Genomic DNA, 27,198 nt, shown 5'->3' on the forward strand with positions numbered 1-27,198 from the left:
CTCGAGAGCTATGAGTAGAGCTAGTGAAATTTTGTTACTATAGAAGTTCATCGCTAGCTGATATTTTATGAGAAATGTTTCGGTTCTTTTTCCAACCGATGTGAGATCTCACAAAAACTATTTCTTGAGTACACTATCTGAGACCCGGAATTCAAATATTCGTTGATTAATATATGATATGGGAAAAAGAGGGCATTACCCAAATGGGGAATAGTTTTGACTTTGAACCAAAGGTTATTCTACACCCAAAAGGGATATATCTAAGGACACCCTGCCCTACCCACTTGGGGTCACATCATGACTATGACACAACCTCCATTTCTTCTTGTCCTTCATCACTCTACCCTTAAACCCATTTCTTTCCTTACCCTAAATTTGAAATTTTTATGAACTAAGCTGATCCTTATGTTCTTCATATCAATGAAGTTGGAAGCTCTAAGATCTAAATTCACAGTGTTTAGCCTATTTCTATGTGGTCTTTCCTACAATGGAACAATTCTCAATATCCCAATGACACAAAACGTCTGGAGGGGAAGTGAGAAATGGAAGGAATATGAGTCAAACATCCCCCACCCATTTTTTGAATGTCATCAAGAATGGGATAAACTTTTAGTGGTGGGGGATTTTCTAACTTCTCTTCCCTGTCTCCATGATTGATTCCTTTCCATTGTAGCCACATTTCAAATCATTTGAGATCCAACCTCTTTTTTTTTTTTTTTTATATATATATATAATTGTTTAGATTTTTTTTTTTTTTTTTTTTTTTTTCATAACTTAACCCATTTTGTTAGACTTTTTTTTTTTAAATAAAAAAAAGTTAAAAGTTTGAATGATTTCATGGAAGAAAATGTGAACGATTGTGTATAGGATTAAATGTATTTTGTTGTATTGAATACTATCACTAATATCTAACATCACACCGCATAGAAAATGTGGGTCCCTACACCTCATTAGAATGAAATATCGAACCGATACGTCTATAAAAGTAAAGGTCAGGATGAACAGAGAAAAAGTGAGAAAGATTATAACATCAAAAAAGAAAAAAGTAAAGACGAGAATTGTAATTTAATGGAGAAGTTTTCTAATTTGAACGTGTTAACAAATTTGAAACTAACCGAAAATTGGTAGAAAAAGGCATAAAAAAGAGGTAAAAAAGTGTGTAAGCAGAATATATGGTGGTGTTTAAAGTGGGTGTTGGGTACGGCTGCAAAAGGGTGAGTCCAAAGCCATAGCCTTTCCTATAAATGGAGACATTCATTCCTTCATTCATTCATTCATTGAGTCATTCATCTGTATACAAAGTAAGGTGTTGTAATAATCTGTTTCTGAGCTTATTGATTTGCTTGTGATATGTATGTATGTATGGTATGTGTTGTTGCTGACAGAAGATAGAGAGCACAGATGATGAAATGCATTTGGGTATTAATTAATGGCATCTCACTCCTTTGTGCTCTCTATGCTTCTGTCATCACCTTCTCTTTCTTTTTCTCTGTTTTCTTGCATTCCCTTCAATTCCTGGAACACCTTTTAGTTTATATCTTCTTCACTTCGTTTTATACGTTCATTTTCTTCGTTAATATATAAACTAAATTAGTATGTACTCACAACAACACTGTCTAATTTCTTCTGAATAACCAAAACCACTCGAGAATGGATGTTCATGGGGGACATGGATGGGGAAGTCTACCTCGTCCATGTCCCCATCTCCTTTCTCAACTTTATTTTTGCAGGGATTGGAGCGGAGATTTCTGACGAGGATGTGCTACCTCGGGTTATCCAATTTCTTTTTTCATTTTTAATATTTTTTTAAAAAGTATTTTTGTTTAAAAAGAATCATCTTTTAATATAAATCTATTAAAAAAAAGATAAAATGTTAATATTATAGCGTAGTTTTTCATACTTGAACCAATATATACATGAAGTGGGGGATATGATAGTTATTTGGATAGGACGAGAAAAATAATCCTATTCCATCTAGGAATTCTTAAATCTTTGCAAAGCTCGATCGGGGTAGTTAAATATAGAGAGAGACATCGAGGAATGAAGGACGGGTTTGAATACCTTTCCAATTATTATAATGATTTTGAAAGAGGAAAAAGAAAAACATTATTAAATCATTCCACAAATAAATCAAAATAATAATGATAATAATAATAGAAGGAAGGGAAATATATAAGGCCATTATTATGTACACTATACTACGCAAAAAGCGAAGTAATAAATTTGCCCTTATTTGTTGTAACTTCATTATTGGTGGTTTGTTGATTCTTATTAGTTAGCAGCAGCTTCCCCCTACTGGTGGGTGAGAGAGTGGCGAAAATGGCAGCGGTGACCATAACAACACTTCTCACCGCTCAGTACCATCCGACAAATCTGTGTCTTGTAACGTGGGTGTCTTATGACCGGCCGCAGCTCTTCAACCCCGTGGGCAAATCGGCAATGCTCCCCGTAAGGGCACCCCCCGCTCTCCTCCCATTTCTTGCACACCTCCGTCTTCTCCATCCCCTGCTTGTACACCTCCAACTCCACCGGACCACACACCCGCCGCTGTCCGATACTATTATTATTAATTACGTTTTTTAAATAATACATAATTTCAAACAAATAAACATAAAAGTTGAGAAATTCTACCGATTGGATGTTGAGTGGAGCGGCGGCGGCGGCGGCGGAGGCTGCTGCAGAGCGGACGGAGATGCTTTTGGGAAGAGAGGTCCGGCGGCGATTGTTCCTTCCCTCCAACTGGTTGTTGTATTTTCTTATAACACTCGTCGGACTTATAATTTCATAACCAACTTCCTCCCCGTTTTGCCCTTCTCCAATCAGAGATCGGAGATGGGAATTCGGAATCGCAACGAGATCATCAACCGCCGTCTTCGACGAAAGAATCTTAATGAGCTCGGCGTTGGCCAATTGGAGCTGCGCATTCTCCCGTCGAAGACAATCTACATCGTCGGTGACTTGACGGAGGCGGCGGAGGCAGAGATCATGGCGTTGACAAAGCTCACGGTGCTCCAATATAAGCCGGGCCTGGAAAAGGAGATCGTCGGTCGTGGAAGTGGGAGCGGCGGTGCAGGGGTTGTTGAAGTCGTCGTCAGCGGAGGAGGAGGAGGAGGAGGAGGAGGAGGGCGAGGGCGAGGGCGTGAATGAAAGAGAGGATGATGATAACAATGGAGGGAAAATGGAGTGGTACATTGAAACGAAATGCAGGCTGCAGAGATTCTCCGGTTGGGGCGAGTTTGGAGAGGCTTCGGCGGTTGAAGAAAGAGTGGAGGGCAATGGCGGGCACATGTCGTCTTCCATTGGAACCCAATGGAGGTTAGACAAGAATGTTCATGATTTATATAGCAAACCCAACACACGTGTGTATGTATATGTATATGTATATGTATATGTATATGTATATGTATATGTATATATTATGGTGAAGGGAGAGTTGTTAGGGAAAAGGGCTTTGGTGTTTTGGCGTGGCGTTGAAGCATGTGAGAAGTTGGAGAAGATGGGAGTTGTTAATCAGAAGATTGGTAATATGTGTAAGGGTTTTTGTTTGATTAAGCAAATGGTGAATGATGATTGTGGCGTTTGGTTTCAATATCTAAATCTGAAATGAAGAAAGGAAAGGAAAGGAAAGGAAAGGAAAGGAAGAGAGGGTTGGATGTGTAGTGATAATCATTTCGAAGTTGGGACAAATGGTTTGCTTATTTGTCACAACTTTAACTAACTTGGATGGCCCTCATATGTTGTTGGTGCATGTTCTTCAATTCTAATGTACTTCTATTCCTCATTTTCATTTATTTATATATATTCTCTCAATCCCGGGCCCCAACCCATTTAGCTAATAACGAGAAATTTTTTTCTTCTCCTTCTCCATTCCTCCTTTAGATGGAGATTCTATGCCCCGTTTAGACTCGAGTTTTGCAAGTTTATAACAGCCCATATTGTGCTCTTTGGAGGTTTAAAATGGTATACTAGGAAGAGATTTACATATCCTTATAACAAATGTTTCGTTCTCCTCTCCAATCTAGATAAGATCTCACAATCCATCCCTTTTGGGAGCACAATGTCCTTGTTAGCTCCCTACCCTATGAGGACGTTGGACCCTAGGGGGGTTGGTTGAGGAAAGAAAGAAGCGTGGTAGGCTCATAGATGGGCCCATAACCCACACGCACACCGAGTGATGTGCCAGCAAGGACGCTAACCCTCAATGGAGGGGTGAATTGTGAGATCTCATCAGTTGAAGAGAGAAACAAAACATTCCTTATAAGGACATAGAAACCTCTCTCTAGCAAACGCGTTTTGAAAATCGTGAAGCTGACAGTGATATATAACGGGTCAAAACAGACAATATCTGTCGGTGAACTTAGACCGTTAGACCGTTACATCTCTACTTGGGTGTGTTAAGTAAAAAACATTTACGCACATATCATAGACAAAAGAGCTATGTATTATTTACCTAACAAACCATTAGGTGACATATATGGTTGACTAAGAGTTCAGAAGTAAAAAAAAAAAAAAAAAAAAAAAAAAAAAAATGTTTGAAGGTGAAAGAGATTCAATTTCATGTATTTGTGTGTATACAAAGAAGACAGTGCTATACAAACGATCCGTATTGTTTAATTAGCCTATGCACCACACCCATACAAGCAATGCTGTGCCATGGAAGCCTCCAAAGCAACAATATACATATATGCAAGCCACTTATTTCCCCTCAGTTTCACTTTCAATTTCCTGCATTGACAAACAAGAATTTGAATCGGTGGACAGGAGGAGAAATCTACCGTTGCTTCGGTCGTCCCCCTCGTTCCCGGTCTGTCGTTCGACATCCTCTTGATTGACCACAAATGTGCCATTCGTTGGAGGTTGGGTATTAGTAGCAAGCATCTCCAACTCTCTAAAGTATGCATACGGTCCCCAACCTACAAGCCACAATCAGTAAAAACATTCCATGGTTTAGATATGACTGACGAGCGAGCTGCAACGCGCACACATCGACGATTTTGGGGTCAAAACCATACCTTGAGAGTTGTACGGAGGAGGAAAGAACTGCAAGTAGCAGAAGGTAGATATGACCAGCCCTGCAAAAGTAGAGCTCTTTATAACTATTTATCGTAATGTACACGATGCGAATGTGACGAGACGACAAAGAAAAATGTACGTACCGAGCAGACCTCCAGCAAATACATCCTGCCAATGGTGCCAGTAGTCGTCCACCCGAGATATGCCAACGAGAGCTGCGAAAAGCAAGGGAAGAAAAACAATGCAGAGTTTTGCAATGTGGCCTCGCTGGTCGAATGCTTTTATTTTCCCTGATAAATACAATGACAGGAAACCGAGACCAGCAAAAGACACTGCATCGAGTCGAAAGATACCGTTCCCGGTATCGAAAATCGTGTCGTTATTGTATCTTGCTAGGGATGGCTTACTTTTCAACTTAGAAGGGAAAGAATAACATTTTGTAACTTACATGAAGTATGCCCACTTGGAAAGCTCTTATGCCCTTCCTTGATAACATGCTCATCGCCATGACATACAACATTGCCTAGTTTATCATAAACCTGAGAAACAAGATATCAGTATGCAACATCAAGCCAAGCAAGATGTGTATAGAAACGTTAAGTTTAGGAAACACACATCTTTCCCGTCGGGAAAACAACGCCAAAAGAAGTTCGGTCGAGGTCGTCCCACCGCAATTTTTATCGCATCGGTAATGACTGCTGTTACTAAGACAGAGTATAAGAGACCTGCACGGTTTGCTAGTTTACATCAGCTATGTAACAGCCCAAGCCCACAGCTAACAGATATTGTCCTCTTCGAGCTTTCCCTCAAAGTTTTTAAAACGCGTCTACTAGGGAGAGATTTCTACACCCTTATAAAGAATGTTTTGTTCTCCTCTCCAACCGATGTGGGATCTCACAATCCATCCCCCTTCAAAGCTCAGCGTCCTTGCTGGCACTCGTTTCTCTCTCCAATCGATGTGGACAAAGGAAATAATGAGGAACGTATCTCACCTAGTATGGCGTGATGAAGATCATAGACATCCTTTCTACGCCAATATACGAACAGAAAAACTGCTATTGGCAGAAGAACTGCATAGATCTAACCATCCACATGTAGAAAAGAAAAGGAAATGCGTTCACATAAGTGTCCATTCCAGCTTATATCTAAAGGTTTTCATAGACAAGAAAAACACAAGCAAACCTACGTGTACAGCCCAGAAAGGAACAGTATTATCTTTAAAGGGAAATTTGAGATCAGTCATCATGTCCTTCCCAACATAGCGATAAAATGGATGGGAAAGATTTAGGATGAACTCAATCAGCACAAGAAGAAGAAATATAAACCAATCGTGCATGTGTATCCTCGCAATGGTGACTCCATCGGACCTTAACGTGTGTGAACCAAGCTGCACTTCCCTCATTCTGTTGTTCTGTGCAAGCACAAAAACAGAAAAACAATGAAACTAGAACAAAAAAATAAATATAACCGCTCAAGCTCACTGCTGCAAATATTGTCTACTTTGGCTGTTACGTATTGCCGTCGGTCTCACAATTTGAAAATGTGTCTACTAGGGAGAGGCTTCCACACCCTTATAAAGAAATGTTTCATTCCCCTCTCCAACTAATGTGGGATCTCACAATCCACCGCCCGGTGCCTAGCTTTGATACCATTTGTAACAGCCTACGCTCACCACTAGCAGATATTGCCCGTTTTGGCCTGTATCACGGTCAGCTTCACGGTTTTAAAACGCGTCTACTAGAGAGAGGTTTCCACACCCTTGTAAAGGAAAGCTTCTATCCTCTCTCCAACCAATGAGGGATCTTATAAGTAGCATGGCAGTGCATTCCATTGTAAAATATGATTATGGAAAGAAGAAAAATCATGAGCGAATATTCTCGAACCAGCATTAATCAAATCACTAATGAGATATCAGTAATCTAATGCAAAGAAACAAAAGAAAAAGGGAGAGAGAAGAACAAAGCATAAAAGATGATACCTTTTGCTGCTCTTGATTATGGTGATCTATCAATGGGAAATTAATGGGTGGAATGCTCCCGCTAGTTATGGAGGAAAGCTGTGGGCTTCTTTGTGATGCAACCTAAATAACCCCAACAAAACCTTCAGGGGAAAAGTATTATTAAGAGCTCCAGAATATCTACAACTATAAGCTATCTTGCTAGAATCCCAAAAGAGAGCATAACCAGTCTCTAACAAAACCCCATTACTTTCGATTCGTCGTTTTGTCGTTTCATCGTTTCGTTATATCTGAAACAAAGAAAAGCTTAACAACCAAGTGAATGGTATCATACATTCAAAGCTTCTGCAGCTCTTAAAGCTCTCACAGACATTTATTCAAACAGTTGGTCAGCATCTGAACAAAAACCATTTTTCCCAAAACAATTCAAGAAAAAATCTCAATCTATGCCAAAAAGAAGAACACATTTCAATTTCAAATCTAATCAACATGAAAACGCATTGGACAGATCAATCATTCACAGAGTTAAAGCAATTAAAATTTCCTTGAAATTTAGCAACTGGGTAACCCACTAACCTGAAACCTGCCGCCGAAAATCTTAAAACAAAAAAGAGATCCACCAACATTCCTCCACGGCATTGTATCAACGAAATCATAAGCAGGGGAAATCCCAAAATGAGAGGTGGTTACAAGATCTCACACATCAAAACAAAGCAAAGAAGTAAATATTTTATATACCGTAGGAAGAAGCCTCGCCTTTCTTATCAGAGTCCCAAGGCTTTGAAAATACCCACGAGGAAAGAGGCAAGAAGAAGAAAGCCACTGGCCCCTCGAAAGGCGACAACCGGCTGAAAAGTAAACGACGAATTTACTATGCAAAAGATTCAACCCAAAAAAAAAAAGAAAAAAAAAAAAAAAAAAAAAAAGAAGAAACTAACGGGTTCCAAAAGTTGATCACATTCGCGAAGCGTTTGATTGAAGAACTGGATCCGGTGGGAAGAGATACTTTGTGGCCTTCTTCTGGCCCGTCTCCTCCTCCTCCTCCATCTAACAAAATTACCTTAACTGTTTCAATCGATGGGACGTTCAGCTTTCCCCGATTATTATAGAGACACCCACGAGGTGCCTAACTTTTTATGGTTTCTCTTTTTCAAGAAAGAAACAAATTGTTCAAATTAGAAGTTGGTTAAATTGATGTCCTATGTTGTCCCTAATACGTTAGGTATGTTATCCACAATGTTTTTAATACATACTCGTTATTGTATTACCTAAAGATCATATATACATATTTTTTAATCAAGCCATTACATAAAATGGAATATCGATGTAACAATTCATGTTTAGGATTTGGAATTCATATTCAGCATCTAAGGATCTCGACATTCTCATGTGATATGGTCACATTACCTATTTCCTCGTTTCTTAAAAGTGAAGACTATCTCTATATACCAACACGAGTTCAACATGTTTCATCCTCACCCACTTTCATGTCATGAAAATTTTTAAAAGATCACACGTAGTTTCTGTTATTGAGCCACCGAAGAAAATGTGCACCTTCTTGGTATAGTAATAATTTTTTAGTTATTTTATTTTTAGGAGGGCTCTAATTCCAATATAATTTTACTTAAAAAAAATAAATTGACGAATCAAAATTAAAACAAAACAAAAAAAATATTATTTATTTACAATAGCATTATTTATATCCGATCAAACCACTTTACAGCATTTCTTTATATGATATTTAATGTTCTTCCAACACGACCATTTCTTTTTTATTATAAAAACATGTCAACTTGGAATTAAATTAATTATAGATTGTTGTAGAGGTGAGTGTGAAAGCAAAAAAACAAGCCGTGCATGAACAAGACACAATATTTAATTTAGGAAACGACCAACTGAAATTTAGTCCAATTCAAGCTCAATCTCTACATGCATACATTTGATGTAGACTAAATATCAAGGCACTTTAATTTGAAACAAGGAAACGTAGGGGCAAATTTTCATAGTTTCATTATAGACTAGAAGTTCAACCAGATCGAGTAATTAACGTATGATCCACTGAGTATGCTCAAATTGACGACGACTATGCGATTTATGGTTTGGATTGGATCATCTGCAGCTGCGACATCGCATCGGACAGAATGTTCGTCCTGGCTTGAGCTTTACTTTGCAACTGAGAAGGAACCAGGGGAGGAGGAGGAGGAGGCTGAGATTTGTATATTAAGGTTCTTTCTGGATCGTCGTTGTCGTCATCATCGTCGTCGTCATCGTTGCATTCATTATGAGTACAAGCAACTTCAGATGCAGCGGGTGCAGCATCATTAGAAATGTTTACTGGCTGCTGCTGAACTTCATCAGCAGACTTAATAGCCATTGCTCCAAACATTTGTGTGCGTGGCTCTGGCGTCACCTCCTTGTAAGCTACTTGAGGAAGAGAATGACTTAAGCTCCCAGTTGCAGCATTGTGCAAGTCCCACTGCGCAGGCAGGTTGGAAGGGGCTGAAACCTGTGTCTGCCCGACAGGTAAAAAGTAGAGAGGATATATATGGCTTGGCATTGGCTGGTAATGCACAAACTGAGGCTGCTGGACTGGATAGTAAGAAGGCATTGGATACACGGCAGGAAGCTGGCAGCTATCTACCAGTGTGGCTGCTTCAACAAACTGCAATGCCTGCTGCTGAAAACAGTTTGGTCGGGAAGCTAGTGCATACCCTGAAAAGCCAATGGGGTTCTGGGGATAAACTCCAGAGCCATGGAAATTACTCTGAACTGGATTCTCGCTGTAAAGATTACAAATTCTTTTGGCAATTAGAACACTGCAATGTCAGAGCTCAAGATAAAAGGATAATATGATCTTGAAACTGATCTGTATGATTTTTGGAGAAATTAAGGTTTAGATTCTATATCCAAAAATTGTAGAGATGATGTTTAAGTAAATTGAAATGAGCAAAAACAGAAGTCAATGGTACCTCGAGAGGGTTGCGACGGAATCAGAAGTTGTCGGCAGCTTAACAGTATTATCCAGAGAACTGAGTCCAAAATCCGAAGAAGACGATGATTCAAAAGAAGAACTGGTTTCCAAGAGCATGGATTCGGCCAAAGAAACACCGCCATTGCCCAAATCTGCAACAACCTTAGCTTCATTCTCTCCGATCAACGCATCCTCATCGAACCCCACCAAGAAATCGCGCCCCTTCTGCGAAATCTTCGCGCTCTTAAGCGCATCGACGAACCAGGCCTCAGTCTTGGGATGATGAATAACATTACGGGTCTTCTCCGGCTCGGGGAACAAGATGAAGAGCCTAATGCGAGAGGAAGTTGAAGAGGAGAGGTGGAGGTGCCGGCAGAGCATGAGCTGAAGATCGTCATCGGAGGAGAGGGAGATAAGAGAGTCGAGGGCGGAGTGAGGGAGCTGATACTTGAGGGAAAAGGGCGGTTTAATGGGGAGAATTGTGAGGAGATGAGAAATGAAGGAGGAGAGGGTGTTGACGGTGGTTGGGTCGACGGAGATTATGCGGGTTTCGCCGCCCAAATAGGAGAGGGACTTGGTGCGGGGGCGTGGGGTTATATGGCCGCCGTAGCTGCACATCAAACGGAGCTTCGTGGGGGCGGCGGTGATGGCGGGTTGTGGCGGGGACTGTGGGTCCATTTGGGTTTTGAGATCGGTGGAGCGTACGGGAAGATACTTAAAATGTAACAATATTTAAAATAAAAAATAAAAAATTCAAGCCAGTTGACACGTGTAATTTACCCTTAAATTGTTTGTAGATCTCGCCCGCGCCCAACTGTTCATTGCGTTCACATCTTAATTTCATCAAATTCGCAGCCTCCGTCGCCGGTCCATTGGCGGGCTCTTCTTCTTCTGTTTTCGCCATTTCGTTACTGTAAGTTCCACCATACGTACAGTTCTTATTTTTGTTAATCTCCGCTCCAAATCGTAAGCGTAACGTTTTTTTTTTTTTTTTTGTCTTCCTCGTGCTGGCTAACCCAGTGATGCCCTGAAAACTCGAAAGAGAGTTATGGCAGCAGCGTCTTTTAAGTGGATACTTCAATTACACAAGGACGTTCCCAGAGCCGCAAGATTCTACTCAGAGGGCTTGGACTTTACTGTTCATGTCTGCACTCTTCGTTGGGCGGAGCTTCAGTCCGGGCCTCTCAAACTCGCTCTCATGCAATCCAAGTAATTGCGCTATTTTTTTATTCTCTACGAAATCATTAATCCTTGCATTTTATGTGTTCTGTTGATCTGTTTACACCAAAACGATTGTGCCATAGTTAGGTGTCTTGTATGTGTTTGATGTAGTGCCTGCGAGAAATTAAGAATGAAAAACGGTCGAATACTATTAGCCAAGCGTCGTTTGTAAGTGGTTGTATTCGTATAGAGGTTCATCGGGGCAATGGGTAATGAGCTTCGTATATAAATGGTTCAATTTCATATAATTGATTACAGAAGATATATGGTCTTAACTCGTAGGAAAGAATGAACCACGGAGAAACGGTAGGAAGTTCTATTGTTCGGGGAGGATATCGGAAGTTTATGACGAGTACAACTTACATTGTTAACTCGGTTCTTTGCACGTAGATTGATGGACATTTCATGAAAATTTGGTGTTTGTTGAAGGCATTTCTCATGAAGTACTAGTTCTTAATTGTTTCTCTTTAGAGTTGGCCGTGATTGAGAGGTATTGTAACAGCCTACCCCACCGCTAATAGACATTGTCCTCTTTGGGCTTTCTCTTGTGGGCTTCCCCTCAAGGTTTTAAAACGCGTCTACTAAGAAGAGGTTTCAACACCTTTATAAGCAATGTTTCGATCCCTTCTTCAACCGATATGGGATCTCACTGGTATTGAGTGTTTAAAACGCTGCATGGGCTTACTTTGTCCTTAATATGAATTATCAAAGCAAGCAAGTTGAGCCGTATTTTGAGATAAATATTTTGTTCCCCTAGTTTGATATAAAAACTTGAGGTTTTAATTTCACATATTTAGATGCTTTGGCCTTGATTGGATGCTTTATCTGCTAACTTGGGGTCACAGTGACCATATTGTGCAACAGAAGGGATATTCTTCGCTGCTATCATTCACGGTGACAGATATTAACAGCACGGTAACCAAATTAATGGCAATGGGAGCTGAACTAGATGGTCCAATAAAGTATGAAATACACGGAAAGGTATAAACTCGCCACCCCACTCTCTTGAATTATAAATGATTAAGACTTTTAAAGCTTTAATTGCTTGTTTCAGGTTGCATCCATGCGATGTATTGACGGTCATATGTTGGGCCTTTATGAACCAGCATAAGAGCTCAGAATTAACGTTCTTAAATACTAGCAACATATGGAGGTAGCAGTGTGCTTATGGTTTCTTCAGTTCCACCAAAGGCAAGGAGAAGACATGGGATATCACATTTTCCTTCGGATTTCCTTGAATAATTTAATTAGAGCTGTACGCAGTGTGTAAAGCGTAGGGCCTGAAGACATTAAGAAAATGTTCAATTGTAGGTTTGGAAGGACTAGGGAGCTTCTTAAATCATCTTGGTATTTACCAGTCAATAAGATGGGATACTTCTTGTTATCCATATCTCCAAGAATCGACAGGAAATCATTTTTTGATACTTTTGGCTGGACATCTGCTCGTTTCTGCCTGCTTGTAGAGTTTTCATCTTGTACCTGTGTGTCAAAACAATTAGTTTTGACTTCAAAACCTTATCTTATATGATCACTTTTTGGTCTGTTATATAGCTACTAATTCAAATTTCAATGTCACGGAGAAGGTTCTGAGGAGAAATTTTACTGCTAAAGAATATAACTTAGTTTCTATGAGAAGGCCAGGCTTATGCAATTGCATGCTGCCATTGCTTTATAGGTGGATTCTCCTGATATCCTTACCTGGTTAATCTGAAGTGGGTATACATATTTGCATGGAAAAAATGGTGTAGCCCCAACCTCCTTGACTGAAAATCTAAACCTTGATGCTGTTTCTACATTCATAACTCTTCTTGTCTGAACATCTTTCAGGTTGTAACTGTGCCCAACGGATACTCGGCTGAGCGAATTTTCTGTAAAGAGAATTGAACCCATTGTTTCATGTTTCAAAATTGCACTCGTAAGCTCGAACATTTATAATAGAAGACATTGTTGCAGGGTATTGCAAATATTGCATTCTCAAGGCTTGTAGATTCAAAGGGATCCCCGGAGATATAAAGTTTCATCCAACTGCCCCTGCTGCAACCTCATCATTGGTTTGAGGCACTGAATTCAAGGTAAATACCTAAAAGATTCGTAAAAATGTCATGTTTTAGCGTTCAATATCAAAATAGTTGGACAACATTAGAAAAGATATTATGTATCAGTTTTCAATATTTCAATATCTATGGAGAGTTTGAATCCTTGAAGCATAACTGGCCAAGCCCATTACTTCATTTTTAAGATCTATTCATGTTCAATTCCTGCAGAATGAATGGATGACTATGGTATGAAAGCTTTACCAGTCCATGAGTGTCAAAACCAAAAGCGCAGCTCGGAAGCTCTCCTTCGTATGTATAAGCAAGAAAGGAGATAGCCCATTTTGCAGTTTTCCTTTTCCAAATAGCTATAGAAGTGAAGAAAAAATGAACTCGTTTATGAGTCCGGTGGGCTCTTTTTATAGAAGTGGGGTAAAGTTCAGGCTTGTGAACTTACAGAGCAACGTTGGCACCTTCATTATGTGCTGCAATGGCCATGTAATCACTGAAAACAAGAAGATCAGAACAATCAACTTCTAAAAGTACGTCCTTCTGAAGAAATGGAAGAATCTCCTTCCTGAAGTTGATTAGAATAATCTGCATATTGATTTTGAACAAGGTGATCATAGCCAGAACAGAAAACCAGGTATTATTTCCTCACTTACATCTCTTTCTAAAGTTTGTAAAAGCAAAATATCTAAAAAAATCTCCCTTGGATTTACACTAACCTCTCTCTCTCGTTAACAGCCCAAGCCCATCGCTAGCAGATATTGTCGGCTTTGGCTCATTACGTATCACCGTCAGCCTCACGGTTTTAAAACACGTCTGTTAGGGAGAGTGTTCCACACCCTTATAAAGAAGGTTTCGTTCTCGTCTCCAACCGATATAGGATCTCACACACACTCTCTCTCGGATACTTGGCTTTGTTATTGTTCAGAGAGCTTGGATAAAGAGAGGCTGTGAGACTGGGGCTGGCTCGAGCAAAGGGAAGGAGCTGGTCACGAAGGACAAGGTCATTCTCCAATCTGTTCTTCATTGTATCAGAGATGAGCAGATTTGCATGGGACCAATTTCAAACATCTCCCCTTCATTTCCCTCCATATCCCAAATTTTGTTATTTCTCTGCTCTTTCTTTGTATGGAGTTTTGGTGTAGGTGATTCTGAAACAGTGAAATATAATAGGGTCTTTTAGCATTCTCGACTTGATTTTGATTCTTGGGATGAGTGTACGACGGTAAGCAGCTTCCCATGCTTAACCGTTGAGTTTAAAACAATGTGTATTTAAAAAAAGTAACAATCTTTTACCAAATAAATAATTTTGTCGAAAAAAAGTTATAATTGAGATTTTAAATGTGATAGAAATGACTATATCTCAATTTGTGAAAATATAAATATACTATTTTATCACCTAATCTCATTTATTAAATGTCTTCAACATTTATATATAAAATAATATCAACCATTTATTAAAAAAGTCAGGATTAAAATAGTAATTTTTTTAAAGTGTAAAGACTAAAATGAATGGTACAAAAAAAAAATAAAAAATAAAAATAAATAGCTATAAATTTAAAGTTGTTGACGATTTAAAGAAAAAGTCAACCAAATATAAAATTAATTATGTATTTAAAGTAGTAAAAGTTTAGATTATGTTAAATTAAAGGTAATGATAAAAGTGAATTAAAAAAAAAAAAAAAATAAAAGAAAAAAAAGTGCAGTTTTGTCTCCACATGAGAAAATATTAATTTCTTGGGAAACCACGAAGATCCAAAAAACTGAATCAGACTGGAGAGTTGAGATCCAGCAGAGCTTTGCCGCTGCTTTTTCCTCTCTTCTTCAATTCAATTCATTTCATTTCATTTCATTTCATTTCATTTCATTTCATTTTCGACGTAATGAAGATGGACTTCCAGAATAAACAATGGTTTTCTCATTGAGTTGAGATAGTATGTGACCCGATTCTGCAAAACCATTTCCATGGACGTGGAAAGATCGTCGTTGTGCAATTGCGTCGTTAACTTTTTGCTGGAGGAGAACTATGTGTTGACAGCATTTGAGCTCCTCCACGAGCTTCTCGACGATGGCCGGGATGCGCAGGCCATTCGCCTCAAGGCCTTCTTCTCCGATCCTGTTCACTTCCCTCCTGATCAAATCTCCCGCTTCAATTCTCCTCGAGGTTCTTATTTTCCCCTCCTCTATCATGTTGATTTCCTGATATCTAATTTTCCTTGTATGCATTTATTCTGCTTCTATTTTTTCCGTCCGGGAACAGAAATTAGGGGAATGTGGTTTGTACTTGATTTCTACTATTTTCAAATTTTCTTGAAGTAGAGCGGTTCTATAATTCGCTCTCAATCTTAAGTTCCACAGCTCCAAATCTTTCTGTGTCGTCAATCTCAATTCCATAGCCTGCATTGACGTAAAACATTGGTTTTATTTGCTTTTTGAATTCCCATAACTTGTTTAACCGATACAAATTGTGGCCGGGATCTTCCCAATTTTCAATTGCAGCTTTTGGCCTGAACAATAGGCTTTTACAAGATTCTACATTATCCTTAAACCTGACATCATGATTTTTATTTTCAATAAATGGAGGAAATGAATCGTAATAATATCAGCAAACTATTGGCCTTTATCTAGAAGAGCATATAGTTATCTGTCTTTTTAGTGGTTAATAGTTTTTTTTTTTCATTGTCTTGCTTAAATTTGATCGCATGTGTCGCTTATAGCTTATGCTGAAGGTTTGATACAGGAGTTCTAATTGTCTTGCTATGTAACTTAGTGGATAGACATCAGGGTTGAGAAAACTAGTTGAATACCCACGGATGTTGGATAATGCGATAGAAGTTGGAAAAATATAGCAAGATAGATAGAAGCAGAAAAAATAAGCTCAAATATACAATAATTCGATTATGACCTTAGACAACTCAAAATCCAATTCATATGCCAATGGAGAACGGTCGCAGATCAACACATTCCTCCCATCGGACAAGTCTTTGTTTTGGGCGGTTTAGTTGGAAATTAATCTTGTAATATTTAAGGATGACCGTAAAGAAGAGTTTGAGAATTGAGAAACCATTTGGTAATTTTACTTATTTTTCTTTATTGCCAACTAGAGGATTTTTATGTAATCCCTGCGACTTCTTTTTGGGTTGAGACCTTGTCTCCCAGTATATTTTTGTTGTCTTGCTTCTTTAATGAAGTTATATATATATCACACACACATATATATATAATTTCGATTTTTCTTCTCTATGTTTGGTTTAGAAGAAATTTGTAGAAGAAATTAAACTTTTCTGCTTTCTTTACATTCTATGACTAATTTTTGTAAGAATCATGATATTGTTGTTTAATCGTGTTCCTGGATGTAATGTCCCTTTTCTCTCTTTCCTATTTGAGGGCAGTTGCAGAGCCTCAAACTTTGTTGGAGGAGAAAGAAGCAATAGCAGAAAAGTTAGCTATCAGCAAGTATGAGCTGCGCTTAGCTCAAGAAGACATTTCAAAGTTGAAGATCGAATTGCAGAAAAAGAAGGAGGCCCGTTCAGTTGTGTTGAGTGGTAATATATATATATCTATAATATATCATATATATATATATATGTATGTATGTATGTATACATTTGCATCAATCTGATTGCATTTGATTATTTCTATTAAAACTAAGGCTGAAAAACGGCTGAACAATGGGGGAAATTGTTGCAAAGACTGCAGTGTCCATCTAAAATAATCTTTGGAATCCTAATACTTTCAGCGTTTCAGATATTGAAGGTCTGCTTCCCAAAAGATTAGTGGGTTTGGAAGTAAAGGTAGAAAGTGCTAGTGCAGCAGTCAGTCATGGCCCCACCTTCTTTGCTCGATACAATTGCAGTGTCAACAGGAATTAGGTTTTTGAATACTGACCCAATCTCAATGAAAAGAGCAAAAACATGTGCAACTACATCAAAAATCTCTATTTCTGAAGTAAACTCTAGTCGCTCTCACTCCACACTCATGGCTTTTTTATCAACTGGGGTGATTGGTATCCTTGTGGATGCCTCAAATCCTTGCTTTATGATTTCAATCAAGGAAAGTAAGATTCTTCAGAAACATGAAAAGAACTCGTGCCAAAATGTTTATAGGCCATATGACAATAAGCATAATATTTGAATAATTTCTTGTCTGCAATGTGTGGATATTATTTGATTGGTCAATGCTTATCTTCTATTATCTGATTCCTGAAGTTATTTCTCTCGATTGATTTAGTAGATACAAAGGCTGATTCTACAATTAGTGGTCGGCAAGAGGCTTATGAAGAAAAGAGGGATGGCTTCTCTGATCTGGGTCCACTCAAAGGCAATGAACGTCAAGATCTTAATCGTGCTGTGAAGGAATATCTGCTTATAGCAGGTTATCGACTTACTGCAATGACATTTTATGAAGAGGTATGCACCATGGAAGATTATGGACCTTTTGTTGTTGTGTTGTTCTTTGAGTTAGTTGTTGTATAGTATGCACCAATTTCCTAGAAGAGAGGAGCTAGAAACCTTATTTCGTATCCATCTATAAAAAAGATTATCTTAAATCTTTGGTTTCCATCTGTAAAAAAGATGATCTTAAATTTAATGACTTAATAGGTAATTCATGACCTTTGAGAAGATGACTCCTAAGATGGTTCAAGCTGTTTAATGTTAGAGACAACTGGTTTGAGTAGAAAGCAAGGAATACTCATGTTTCTACCACAATTATAGGAAAATTTCGTTGGATGATCACATCATTTTCTTAATATTCACAAACATGTCAATAATTGCAAAAATAGTGTGTGTGTGTATATACATATATATTTAAAAATAAACTCATCAATAATCAACTAAGTTGATTAATTTTTTTTTGTTTATTCCAACTTTTTACGGCAATCTTTGGTTTGTGACTTGAATGTTGATTGAGATGCTTATCATAATCAATCATTAATGTATGGGTATTATAATTTTTTGTCATATTCTAGTATGTTTTCTGTACTTGACCTTTATTTTCGTTTCTTCTAGGGGACTTGTTTTTTTCCTTTTTCCTAACTTGATTTAAAAAAAAAAGAAAATGTTGAGTCTGCCTTAAAGAGCAGGTTTATGGTTGCATGTAATGTGCTTCAGACTGCACATAGGCATCAATTGGCGTTTTAAATTATATATTAAGCTTTTTCTATGCAGGTTACAGATCAAAACCTTGATGTTTGGCCTAACTCACCTGCATCTGTATCAGATGCCCTGCGTCACTACTATTATCAATATTTATCCTCCACCACGGAAGCTGCTGAGGTAGTTCCTGGTACAAGTGTGTGCAAGTTGCTCTCATGTTCATTTTAAAGACGGTTCCGATAAATATTAATATTGCTCCATCAAAGAAATAATTGAAGTTAGACGCTACCAAAAAATATTAATACCCCATTGTCTTAGTAAGCTTTTTTTTTCCCTATTGGTTGTTTGGATCTTTTTTTTTTTTTTTTTTTTTTTTGGGGGGGGGGGGGGGGGGGTTTGGTAAAAAAAATTTATGGAAAAGAAATGAGCATTTCGTTCCAACTAAAGAAAACTAACAACAAATGGTCAGGGGTGGAGTAGACCTGCCCTAAAAGGTACTATATAAAATACCGCTAGTCAAGGTTTATCAATGAACTAGTCTATAAGGCTGGTGGATTGCACTCTAATTGGAGCTGGTGACTTGTATAATGTCTCGAAAAGGAATCAAAAGATTTTTGTTAGTCGCTAAAAACCTTCATTATCATTCTAAAAAAATACCATAAGGGCACTTTAGTCACGCAACTTTAAAATTATAATATCCCACATTGGTTGGGGAGGAGAACGAAACACCCTTTATAAGGGTGTGGAAACCTCTCCCTAACAGACACGTTTTAAAAACCTTGAGGGAAGCTCGAAAGGGAAAGCCCAAAGAGGATAATATTTGTTAACTACCAATCATAAAGGATCTCCTGTAGCCCATCTATGATGCCTCTTTTGACACCATAGACCATCCCAAATTTTCAGAAAAGAAACGGCCATCTTTTCACTGCCAACTTGCTAAGGATAAAGTTTAAACAGATGGTTCATCTAAGGGGAATTTTATAGAGTTTTTTTTCTCCGAACTCTGTCTTCTGTGTGAAGCCCTTATTAGTAATCAACCTTAAAATTCTTTTACCCTTCTGGGGAGTCTTTACAGACCAAATAATTTTGTGGGAGGAAAGGCGTATTGGCTGTCAACTTGAAGTGTGCTGGTTTATAAGAAAATGTGCCTGGCTGTCCAACTTCCAGACAACACCAACTTCATATGTGCCTCAGCTCTCCTACTGATCTTTTCTATCAAGGTGGTCCAATTAAGCTTCTCAAATTGCTGAACCAATTCCTCCAAGGGAGAGAGGTAGAGACCCAATTCCAATCGACAAGATGGCACCCTTTGTCTTCACCGCTCCTTTTCAGATGAGATTCCACAAGGTTCTTTTCATATTGTGAGCAACCTTAGCTTGTGATTCAAAAAGAAAGCAGTAGTTTCGAGTTTTAGATAAAACTGCATGTGCCAAAGTTAATATACCTCCTTTTGACATTGGAAATTTCATTCCTGGACAATTTAATCCAATCCATTATAGGTTCTTAAAAGCTGCTTGCCTATTGGTGTCTTCCCACAAAGAGGCCTAAATAATTTGCAACCAAGAGTTTATGCCTATATTTTCCCTTCCTTCTCTACAATCTCAATCCTTGTTAAAGAAGTCTTGGATAATTTGTTAGTTTGAACCAAGACTTGTTGGAAAGTATTAAAGAGGACCTCCAATTTTCAAGAACACCACTCTCGTTGTAGAAGAAAACAATTTTATCCTCAACATCTTGGCACTCAATAGGAGAAACATCAATTTGTTGCTGCTTTCTTGAAGCCAACAGCTAGGGTCAGGCACATTTAAATGTCTCTCATTGGGTTCACTCTTTTAAACTTTTCAATAATTATCATCCTTGTATGATACCAAGAGCTGGGGCTCCTTTCTGTACATATATATATATTTTGTAGTTTCCATGTTCGTTGGGCTTTGGGTTACAATCTTTTTTATTCTTCATTAGTCTTAATGAAATATGTTTTATTTATTAGAAAAAAGAAAGAAAGAAACGGAAGATCTGTTTTTGGTCACTTGAGGCTAACATGCAGTGCTAAATTAATTTTGGATTTTCTTGTTTTCTGAATTCCAATTTTGTGTAAATACCATGCATCTGCTTTACAGGGAAAAAATGCAATGAATCGACAAAACGTGTCTTTACTTGAAGGAAACAAGGAATTAAATCATGAAAAGGAAAGCTTTCTAAGAAACAAAGATTTTGCCGAGAGTCAGATAGGCGCATTAACAAAGTCTTTAGAAACTATGCAGAAGGAAATTAAAGATAAAGAGAGCCTGGTATTTTCCCCTCATTACACTTTGGAGGTGCTTCCTAATTTTGCTCTTAATTCTTAAAATGTATGCACTTGTCTTTAGGTACAAGATTTAAAGAAATCCTGGGAGCACCAGAGAAAGGAACTCAGTGACTGTAGAGCTGAAATTGCTGCACTAAAAATGCACATTGAGGGATCTCGTTCTAGTTTGTACTCAGCTGCCAATGATGTGGATCCTGGCCAACTGCAGTCCTCTGAAACTTACAAGGAGGAAATAAAGTTACTGCAAATTGAAATTGAGAATTTAAAAGCAAAAAATATGAATGCTTCAGATCCTGTAGAACCAATTGTTTCCAAGGAAGTGTCTGAGAAGGCAGAAGACAAAATTGTTGAGATACATGAAGATAAAAACATTTTAGCTCATGTGTCAGATGCAGGGAATATAGCTGTAGATAATGGAGATGCTCCGCCAGTGGCTATGCAAACTTCTGGTAGCAACATGAGCAAGTCCGAGGAGTTTATCCATGAGCTTTCAGTACTTTCATCAAATAGTGTTAAGTGCATGGAAAATAAAGAAAGTGTCTCCAACCAGAAGGGTCAGCAACTGGCAGAAGACAATGTGATACCCGTAAAAGCAAACAACCCATATGATGAAGCTGTTCTTGAAAAGGTAATTAATCAGTTCCTTTCCCAGTTCACATTTGAATCGGGCTTTTAGGATACTAGTACAGGATTAAGGTGCATTTACTTTTTTCTACTTGGGTCTGGCTGCAACTCTAATGCCAATCCAAAAATCTTTTATGTTCATCTTCGCTAAATCTCCACATCCATCTTTTAAACTTAGATATATGAACTATGGTAACTGTTTGACAGGGTTTGGGGACCATTCAGATACTTGCAGATGCCTTACCAAAGATAGTTCCTTATGTTTTGATCAATCATCGTGAGGTTCTTTTCAGTCTCTCTATGTCATATTAAAAAACTCTCTTATTTCCATACACTGATTTGATCTTTGTTCTGACTTTCAGGAGCTTCTTCCCCTTATAATGTGTGCAATTGAGCGTCATCCGGATAGTTACACCCGGGATTCCTTAACTCACACTCTGTTTAATTTAATCAAACGTCCAGATGAACAGCAAAGACGTATCATCATGGATGTGGGATTTTTCTTATTGTTTTCAACTCTGTGTTTGTAGGTTGCTTTTTTTGTTTTATTCATACTGAGGTTTTCATCTACTATTTAGGCATGTGTTTCCCTTGCTAAGAGTGTTGGAGAGATGAGAACAGAAACGGAGTTACTCCCTCAGTGCTGGGAACAAGTGAGTTTTGCAGTCTACTTCGTAGGAGATATCATTTGTACCTTTGTGTACTTTTTTGAAGAAATTTTTTATTTATGTTTTCAATTTGATTTCAGATAAATCACATGTATGAGGAGCGTAGACTACTGGTTGCTCAATCATGTGGGGAGCTAGCAGAATTTGTCCGGCCGGAGATTCGTGATTCTCTTATCCTGTCTATTGTGCAACAACTGATTGAAGATTCTGCAACTGTTGTGCGGGAGGCTGCTGTTCATAATCTTGCTATGCTGCTTCCCCTCTTTCCAAACATTGACAAATATTACAAGGTCAGCCTCACTAAACATGCTACGAGGCAATCATGGAGAAGAATTCTGACTTGAGAGAATTTGCTACAGTGTAAGCTCTAGAACAGGTTGATAACGCATGGTCTGGGGAGTGGAGCCGTTTCCCCTTGCCATTGATAGGATGACTCACAAGAGGGAAAAAGAAGCATTAGGACACAAGGGTTTATTTACGTAATTATTAAATTTGTTTGTTTACAGGTGGAGGAGATGATGTTTCAGTTGGTCTGTGATCCGGCTGGTGTGGTTGTGGAAACTTCAATGAAGGATCTGGTTCCTGCTGTTGTGAAGTGGGGAAACAAGTTAGACCATGTCTTAAGAGTATTATTATCTCATATTTTGAGCTCTGCTCAGGTGTGCTTGTATTTCACCATCTTTTCTGTCAGTGTTTAGAACTTTCTTATTCATCACTAACTTATCTGCTAAATATTGAAGCGGTGCCCACCTCTTTCCGGTGTTGAAGGATCAGTTGAGTCTCATCTTCGTTTTTTCGGTGAACGGGAACGCTGGAATGTTGATGTTTTACTAAGAATGCTGGCAGAATTGCTTCCATTCGTGCACCATAAAGCAATAGAAACTTGCCCATTTTCTTCCGTAACACAAACTACAGGAACAATGATTTCAACTTCTGTGCTTGAACTGTATGCAGGGTAAATTCTGCTCTTTTCTCATAATTGTTTTTTCTTCATTTTGTAGACATTTGTATGATCCTTTCTCTAACATTACCACTAACATTTCAAAGATGTTCACATCAATTTGACTCTTGTGATACTATTGGCCTAGGGGATGCATTGAATGGCCAGCATTTGAATGGATTCATGTAGACTGCTTTCCTGATCTAATTCAGCTGGCTTGTTTTTTACCTCAGAAAGAAGACAGCCTAAGAAATCGAGTTACCAGGGTGCCTCATCATTCTCTACGACATTTTTCAACTTTAATTTTGTTTTTTGGTGCATCATTTTCCTTTACTGTATTTTCATGTTTGGACTATGCAGTTTCTATTGGCTGTATCTGAACGTTTTGGTGATTCTTATTTGACACATATTATGCTGCCTGTATTCTTGGTAGCAGTTGGGGAAAGTGCAGATTTGGCATTTTTTCCTTCAACTGTTCATTCAAGAGTTAAAGGTAAATTGCCAAATTCATCATACAGTTATTGAGGAACAATTTACCTGGGTGCCTAGCTGACTGAGTTAAATTTAACCTAAGGTCTTAACTTTATCAAATGAACCAAAATTTATACAAGGGGTGGAAGTAGTATTTTCCGTAATTTGAGTTCCAATTTTTATGGGTATTTTAGTAGATGGATGAGACTGTTATTGTACGTATTGGTTCTTGCGGTTGTGTTGATGTGCTTTCTTGCTCGGTTTTAATGTTTTGGCATTGAGTTTGAGTTTTTTTTTAGCGGCTTAATTTTGTGGTTAGGTTTTGATTACTTTTGTAGTTGGGTTTGGACATTTTTTATAACTTGATTTTGGGTTTTATTATTATTATTATTATTGAATTTTGTGTGATTTATTGGTTAGTTCATAGGCAGTTTTTTAATTTGGTTTTATTTAGGACATTAGTTTCAGCCCCCTTTAGCTTAGGGCTCAATTTGTTTAAGGTCAAAATTGGCTTGGCTTGAAAATAAAGTAAAAAAAAATCCCAAGTATTGCACATATAGGTCTTAAACCGTCTTAATGTGGTTTATTTATTGAAGGTCTTAAACCAAAAACAATTTTGAGCGAGAGACTTGCAACAATTTGTGTTTTGCCACTTCTTCTAGCTGGTGTTTTGGGTGCTCCTAGTAAACACGAAGATTTAGTGCAGTTTTTGAGGAAACTATTAGTCGAAGGCACTAAGGAGGAGAATCCGTCAGCAAATCGATATAACGAGATTGTTGATGCAGTCCGCTTCTTTTGGTTTGTGCCTAAATAAATGCATATGTATATTTAAATTTTGTAGTTTCTCTTCTGAGGTTTCTTTCCATTGTGCAGTACATTTGAACGGCACCATAGTATGATTTTTAATATTCTGTGGGAGATGGTTGTTAGCTCTCACATAAATATGAAGATCAGTGCAGCCAAGTTGCTCAAAGTTATTGTAAGCTTAACTGTTCTGGATTTGTTATTTGTTATTTGTTTAATTCCACACAATATTTAAAGCTAAATCAATTATAATTTATTGCAAGGTACCCTACACTGATTCAAAAGTTGCTTCTGCTCACATTTTGCCTGCTCTGGTTACTTTGGGATCAGACCCGAACTTCAAGGTGAAGTATGCAAGCATAGATGCGTTTGGGGCTGTTGCACAACATTTTAAGAATGACATTGTATGTATCTTTGCTTAGTTAAAATTGTCTATACAGTTGGACCTTCTAGAGCACTTTCTGAGGCGTAGCTGATTAAAAAATATTTTCACCTCATAGATAGTGGATAAGATAAGGGTTCAAATGGATGCTTTTCTCGAAGATGGATCCCATGAGGCTACAATAGCTGTGGTCCGTGCATTGGTGGTGGCTGTTCCTCATACAACAGAAAGACTTAGAGAATATATCCTTGGCCATTGTTCTGATTTCTGAATGTTTCTATGAGTATTTATGACTGTTTCACCTTTCTCCGGTGATTTTATAAATTAGGCCTATAATATAGTCTGTTTGTTTCTTTAACATGCTACATCTTTTATCCAAGATCTTTCAACTCTCAGCCGCACCCCCTTCATCAAGTGCATTGATGCGTCGCCGTGAGAGAGCCGATGCATTTTGTGAGGCAATTCGTGCTTTGGATGGTACAGGTTTGTCTCATTTTGTGAGCCTTGTAAATCGGATGCCCACAAGCTTTCTTTTATTGATGACTTTATTAACTCACCACTTACAATTGAAACTTTTACAATTTAATCATATACAATTATATGCTTGCTTGTCTTAGACCTATCGGCAACCAGCATACGGGAGCTATTCCTTCCTACCATGCAAAACCTTTTAAAAGATTTAGATGCTTTGGATCCAGCACACAAGGAAGCTCTTGAAATCATAATGAGGGAGAGATCGGGAGGAACTTTTGAAACCATCAGTAAGGTGATGGGTTCACATCTTGGAATTGCTTCATCAGTGAGCAGTTTCTTTGGTGGTGATGGTGGGCTGGGAAAGAAAGAACCTTTGGAGCTATCTCCAACCAAACCAGTTGAGCCACCAAATCCTGCGCCACCACCAGCCGCTGAGGACACTAGGTTCAGGCGAATTATGCGAGGAAGTTTCACAGACATGCTCCGAGGCAAAGTTAAAAGTCAGGACGATTCCCAGATCCTATGATATTGGACAGACTTCTACCAGGCGCCATTCAGGCACGTATTTTCCTTTCCTTAGTATAGTCAATAGCGAACAACCTTTTTGTCTTACATGAAATGATATTACCATGTCTAATAAGGTTACATTCTTTCATTAAATTATTCTTTTTACCTTCTCTCTCTTTTGTTTCTTAATCTCAATAGTGAAAGGAAGAAGGAAACAACACTATCCTAAGAAGTGAGGATCTCCTTATTACCTTATAATCAGCTCTTCTCCTTGCTATACCCAATATCATCAAACTTATAATTGTCATTGCCTTCATGCTAACAAGTAATTTACGATGACAAGTAATTCGATGTGGTTTTACTCTCAGTTTTGCCCATTTGACTTGATAGTGAACTTGATGATCCTTCTGTTACATGTTCTGTCCTGATACTGTGCACAGCTTGCCTATAAACTGAATGAATACAAAAGATTGGATGAGAGTTGATCAATGATAAGGATGGATGCTTATCAAAGTTCAAATGAATTATTTGGACTTCAGTGCTCTCAGCACTTATTTTGATTAAGGAAGATCAAGGAGGAGTAGGCCAACATTTGCATATTCTTCAAAAATAGTTCAAAGTGAAAGGATGATGGACTTTGCTTCCAGTGTGAGAGCGAAGGGTGTCTCACTGGTCCATGTTGGCTTTGTCAATTCTACAGCAACCACCATCACTTTATCCTTTTAGTCCTCAGTTTTGATCATTTCAGACTAATAGATTGTGGTGTTGATTGGTTGTTTGCAATGTACAAAACAAAACAAAGCTGTGTAATTCAAGGTTGGTTTCTTTTGTAAGTTCGAACTTAGATCATATATAGGTTTTAATCTCTTACTCCAAATAAATGTTGAGCTATATTTTTTTTTGACTCATCGTGTCTATTTCAGGTGATTTTGATTTTAATTTTTACTACTAGTAGAATTAACTCCACAGCTGTTCATAAAACTTACCAAATTGCTAAACCTTATCTGTGAGGATAATTTTCACCCTGAAAACGAGGATGTAAAGTTGTTTTGTTCGAATTTTGGACATGTAAAGTTTTTTTTGTTCAAATTTTGGACATTGTAAAGTTTTTTTTTTGTTCGTATCTTGGACATGTGGATATGTGAGCCATAATTTTACAAGTTGTTGATGTTATACATTATCCACACAAATTTTTAACATTCATATTAGTTTATAATTTATAATTTAGAGGTATTTTACACGTGTGATATGGACATTAATATTCAACCATTACACGTTGTGATATGGACATTAATATCTAACTGTCTATTAATTTATTTATGTAGGATAAGATGCCTCTATATATATTTTATTGACCATATTATATGGTAAGGTAATGAGCATATTCCACGTGATAACAGACTTATCAACATTTAGGTAATGAGCATATTCCACGTGAGAACAGACTTATCAACATCTCCAAAATTAAGTCAAATATTTTAAATATTTTATCCATAAAATTTTCAGTACTCCGTTATGCATTGACTTATGTTTTCGGATAATAATAATAATAATAATATTAACAACAATAATATATTTATAATTAAATGACAACAGCATGTTAATAATAATATTAATATCAAACTGTCTAGATATTAGTTTAAATGAATAATCCAACAAAAGTAATTCACATGTCACAATCATCTAAGAACAACCATTTCGTACCATCAAAACTAACATC

The 27,198-nt window shown here is 37.8% G+C and overlaps 5 protein-coding genes across 23 annotated transcripts; 2 read left to right on the forward strand and 3 right to left on the reverse strand.

The window, feature by feature from the left end:
- Window positions 1–819: 819 nt before the first annotated feature.
- LOC111810274 (zinc finger CCCH domain-containing protein 14) lies at window positions 820–3,928 on the reverse strand. Of its 2 annotated transcripts, none has more exons than XM_087123141.1 (2): window positions 2,632–3,928; window positions 820–2,557 (listed from the first exon to the last, which is right to left on the reverse strand). In XM_087123141.1, exons 1-2 carry the CDS (start codon window positions 3,298–3,300, stop codon window positions 2,417–2,419), a joined length of 810 nt encoding a protein of 269 aa, XP_086979267.1. In that variant the 5' UTR covers window positions 3,301–3,928; the 3' UTR covers window positions 820–2,416. The 2 variants fall into 2 exon arrangements, with proteins under 2 accessions (XP_086979267.1, XP_023552705.2); XM_023696937.2 differs by having other exon boundaries at window positions 820–2,547; window positions 2,632–3,921.
- Window positions 3,929–4,531: 603 nt separating this feature from the next.
- LOC111798169 (putative lipid phosphate phosphatase 3, chloroplastic) lies at window positions 4,532–8,078 on the reverse strand. Of its 9 annotated transcripts, none has more exons than XM_087117265.1 (10): window positions 7,929–8,078; window positions 7,709–7,818; window positions 6,992–7,113; window positions 6,200–6,424; window positions 6,006–6,093; window positions 5,629–5,738; window positions 5,462–5,552; window positions 5,157–5,345; window positions 5,013–5,072; window positions 4,532–4,913 (listed from the first exon to the last, which is right to left on the reverse strand). In XM_087117265.1, exons 4-10 carry the CDS (start codon window positions 6,413–6,415, stop codon window positions 4,696–4,698), a joined length of 972 nt encoding a protein of 323 aa, XP_086973391.1. In that variant the 5' UTR covers window positions 6,416–6,424; window positions 6,992–7,113; window positions 7,709–7,818; window positions 7,929–8,078; the 3' UTR covers window positions 4,532–4,695. The 9 variants fall into 9 exon arrangements, with proteins under 9 accessions (XP_086973391.1, XP_086973380.1, XP_086973390.1 ...); XM_087117254.1 differs by having other exon boundaries at window positions 6,992–7,093; window positions 7,547–7,818; XM_087117264.1 differs by having other exon boundaries at window positions 6,992–7,093; window positions 7,909–8,067.
- Window positions 8,079–8,824: 746 nt separating this feature from the next.
- LOC111798160 (protein PAL OF QUIRKY) lies at window positions 8,825–10,638 on the reverse strand. Its single transcript, XM_023681163.2, has 2 exons — window positions 9,940–10,638; window positions 8,825–9,750 (listed from the first exon to the last, which is right to left on the reverse strand). The coding sequence occupies exons 1-2, from the start codon at window positions 10,617–10,619 to the stop codon at window positions 9,063–9,065; spliced, it is 1,368 nt and encodes a 455-aa protein (XP_023536931.2). The 5' UTR covers window positions 10,620–10,638; the 3' UTR covers window positions 8,825–9,062.
- A 108-nt stretch (window positions 10,639–10,746) lies between these two features.
- LOC111798215 (uncharacterized) lies at window positions 10,747–14,389 on the forward strand. 3 transcript variants are annotated; one of them, XM_087117891.1, is made up of 7 exons: window positions 10,747–10,854; window positions 10,962–11,150; window positions 12,008–12,143; window positions 12,217–13,032; window positions 13,116–13,234; window positions 13,427–13,841; window positions 13,943–14,389. In XM_087117891.1, the coding sequence occupies exons 2-4, from the start codon at window positions 10,990–10,992 to the stop codon at window positions 12,271–12,273; spliced, it is 354 nt and encodes a 117-aa protein (XP_086974017.1). In that variant the 5' UTR covers window positions 10,747–10,854; window positions 10,962–10,989; the 3' UTR covers window positions 12,274–13,032; window positions 13,116–13,234; window positions 13,427–13,841; window positions 13,943–14,389. The 3 variants fall into 3 exon arrangements, with proteins under 3 accessions (XP_086974017.1, XP_086974011.1, XP_023536997.1); XM_087117885.1 differs by having other exon boundaries at window positions 12,217–13,234; XM_023681229.2 differs by having other exon boundaries at window positions 12,217–13,234; window positions 14,133–14,389.
- Window positions 14,390–14,956: 567 nt separating this feature from the next.
- LOC111806369 (uncharacterized) lies at window positions 14,957–26,380 on the forward strand. 8 transcript variants are annotated; one of them, XR_002816796.2, is made up of 22 exons: window positions 14,957–15,368; window positions 16,597–16,749; window positions 17,435–17,613; window positions 18,373–18,480; window positions 20,421–20,591; window positions 20,670–21,236; window positions 21,440–21,514; window positions 21,595–21,723; window positions 21,811–21,885; window positions 21,981–22,190; window positions 22,407–22,559; window positions 22,641–22,855; window positions 22,989–23,106; window positions 23,201–23,333; window positions 23,908–24,109; window positions 24,185–24,290; window positions 24,379–24,519; window positions 24,616–24,739; window positions 24,864–24,980; window positions 25,115–25,529; window positions 25,677–25,803; window positions 25,919–26,380. XR_002816796.2 is itself a non-coding variant. In XM_023691660.2 (21 exons), the coding sequence occupies exons 1-20, from the start codon at window positions 15,170–15,172 to the stop codon at window positions 25,495–25,497; spliced, it is 3,558 nt and encodes a 1,185-aa protein (XP_023547428.2). In that variant the 5' UTR covers window positions 14,957–15,169; the 3' UTR covers window positions 25,498–25,529; window positions 25,677–26,380. The 8 variants fall into 8 exon arrangements, 5 of the variants coding, with proteins under 5 accessions (XP_023547428.2, XP_023547443.2, XP_086984807.1 ...); XR_002816797.2 differs by having other exon boundaries at window positions 25,677–25,710; XR_015422995.1 differs by having other exon boundaries at window positions 25,115–25,803.
- Window positions 26,381–27,198: the final 818 nt, after the last annotated feature.

The sequence above is a fragment of the Cucurbita pepo genome, chromosome 1, assembly GCF_057944985.1.
Source record: "Cucurbita pepo subsp. pepo isolate OVF chromosome 1, ASM5794498v1, whole genome shotgun sequence".
NCBI lineage: Eukaryota > Viridiplantae > Streptophyta > Magnoliopsida > Cucurbitales > Cucurbitaceae > Cucurbita > Cucurbita pepo.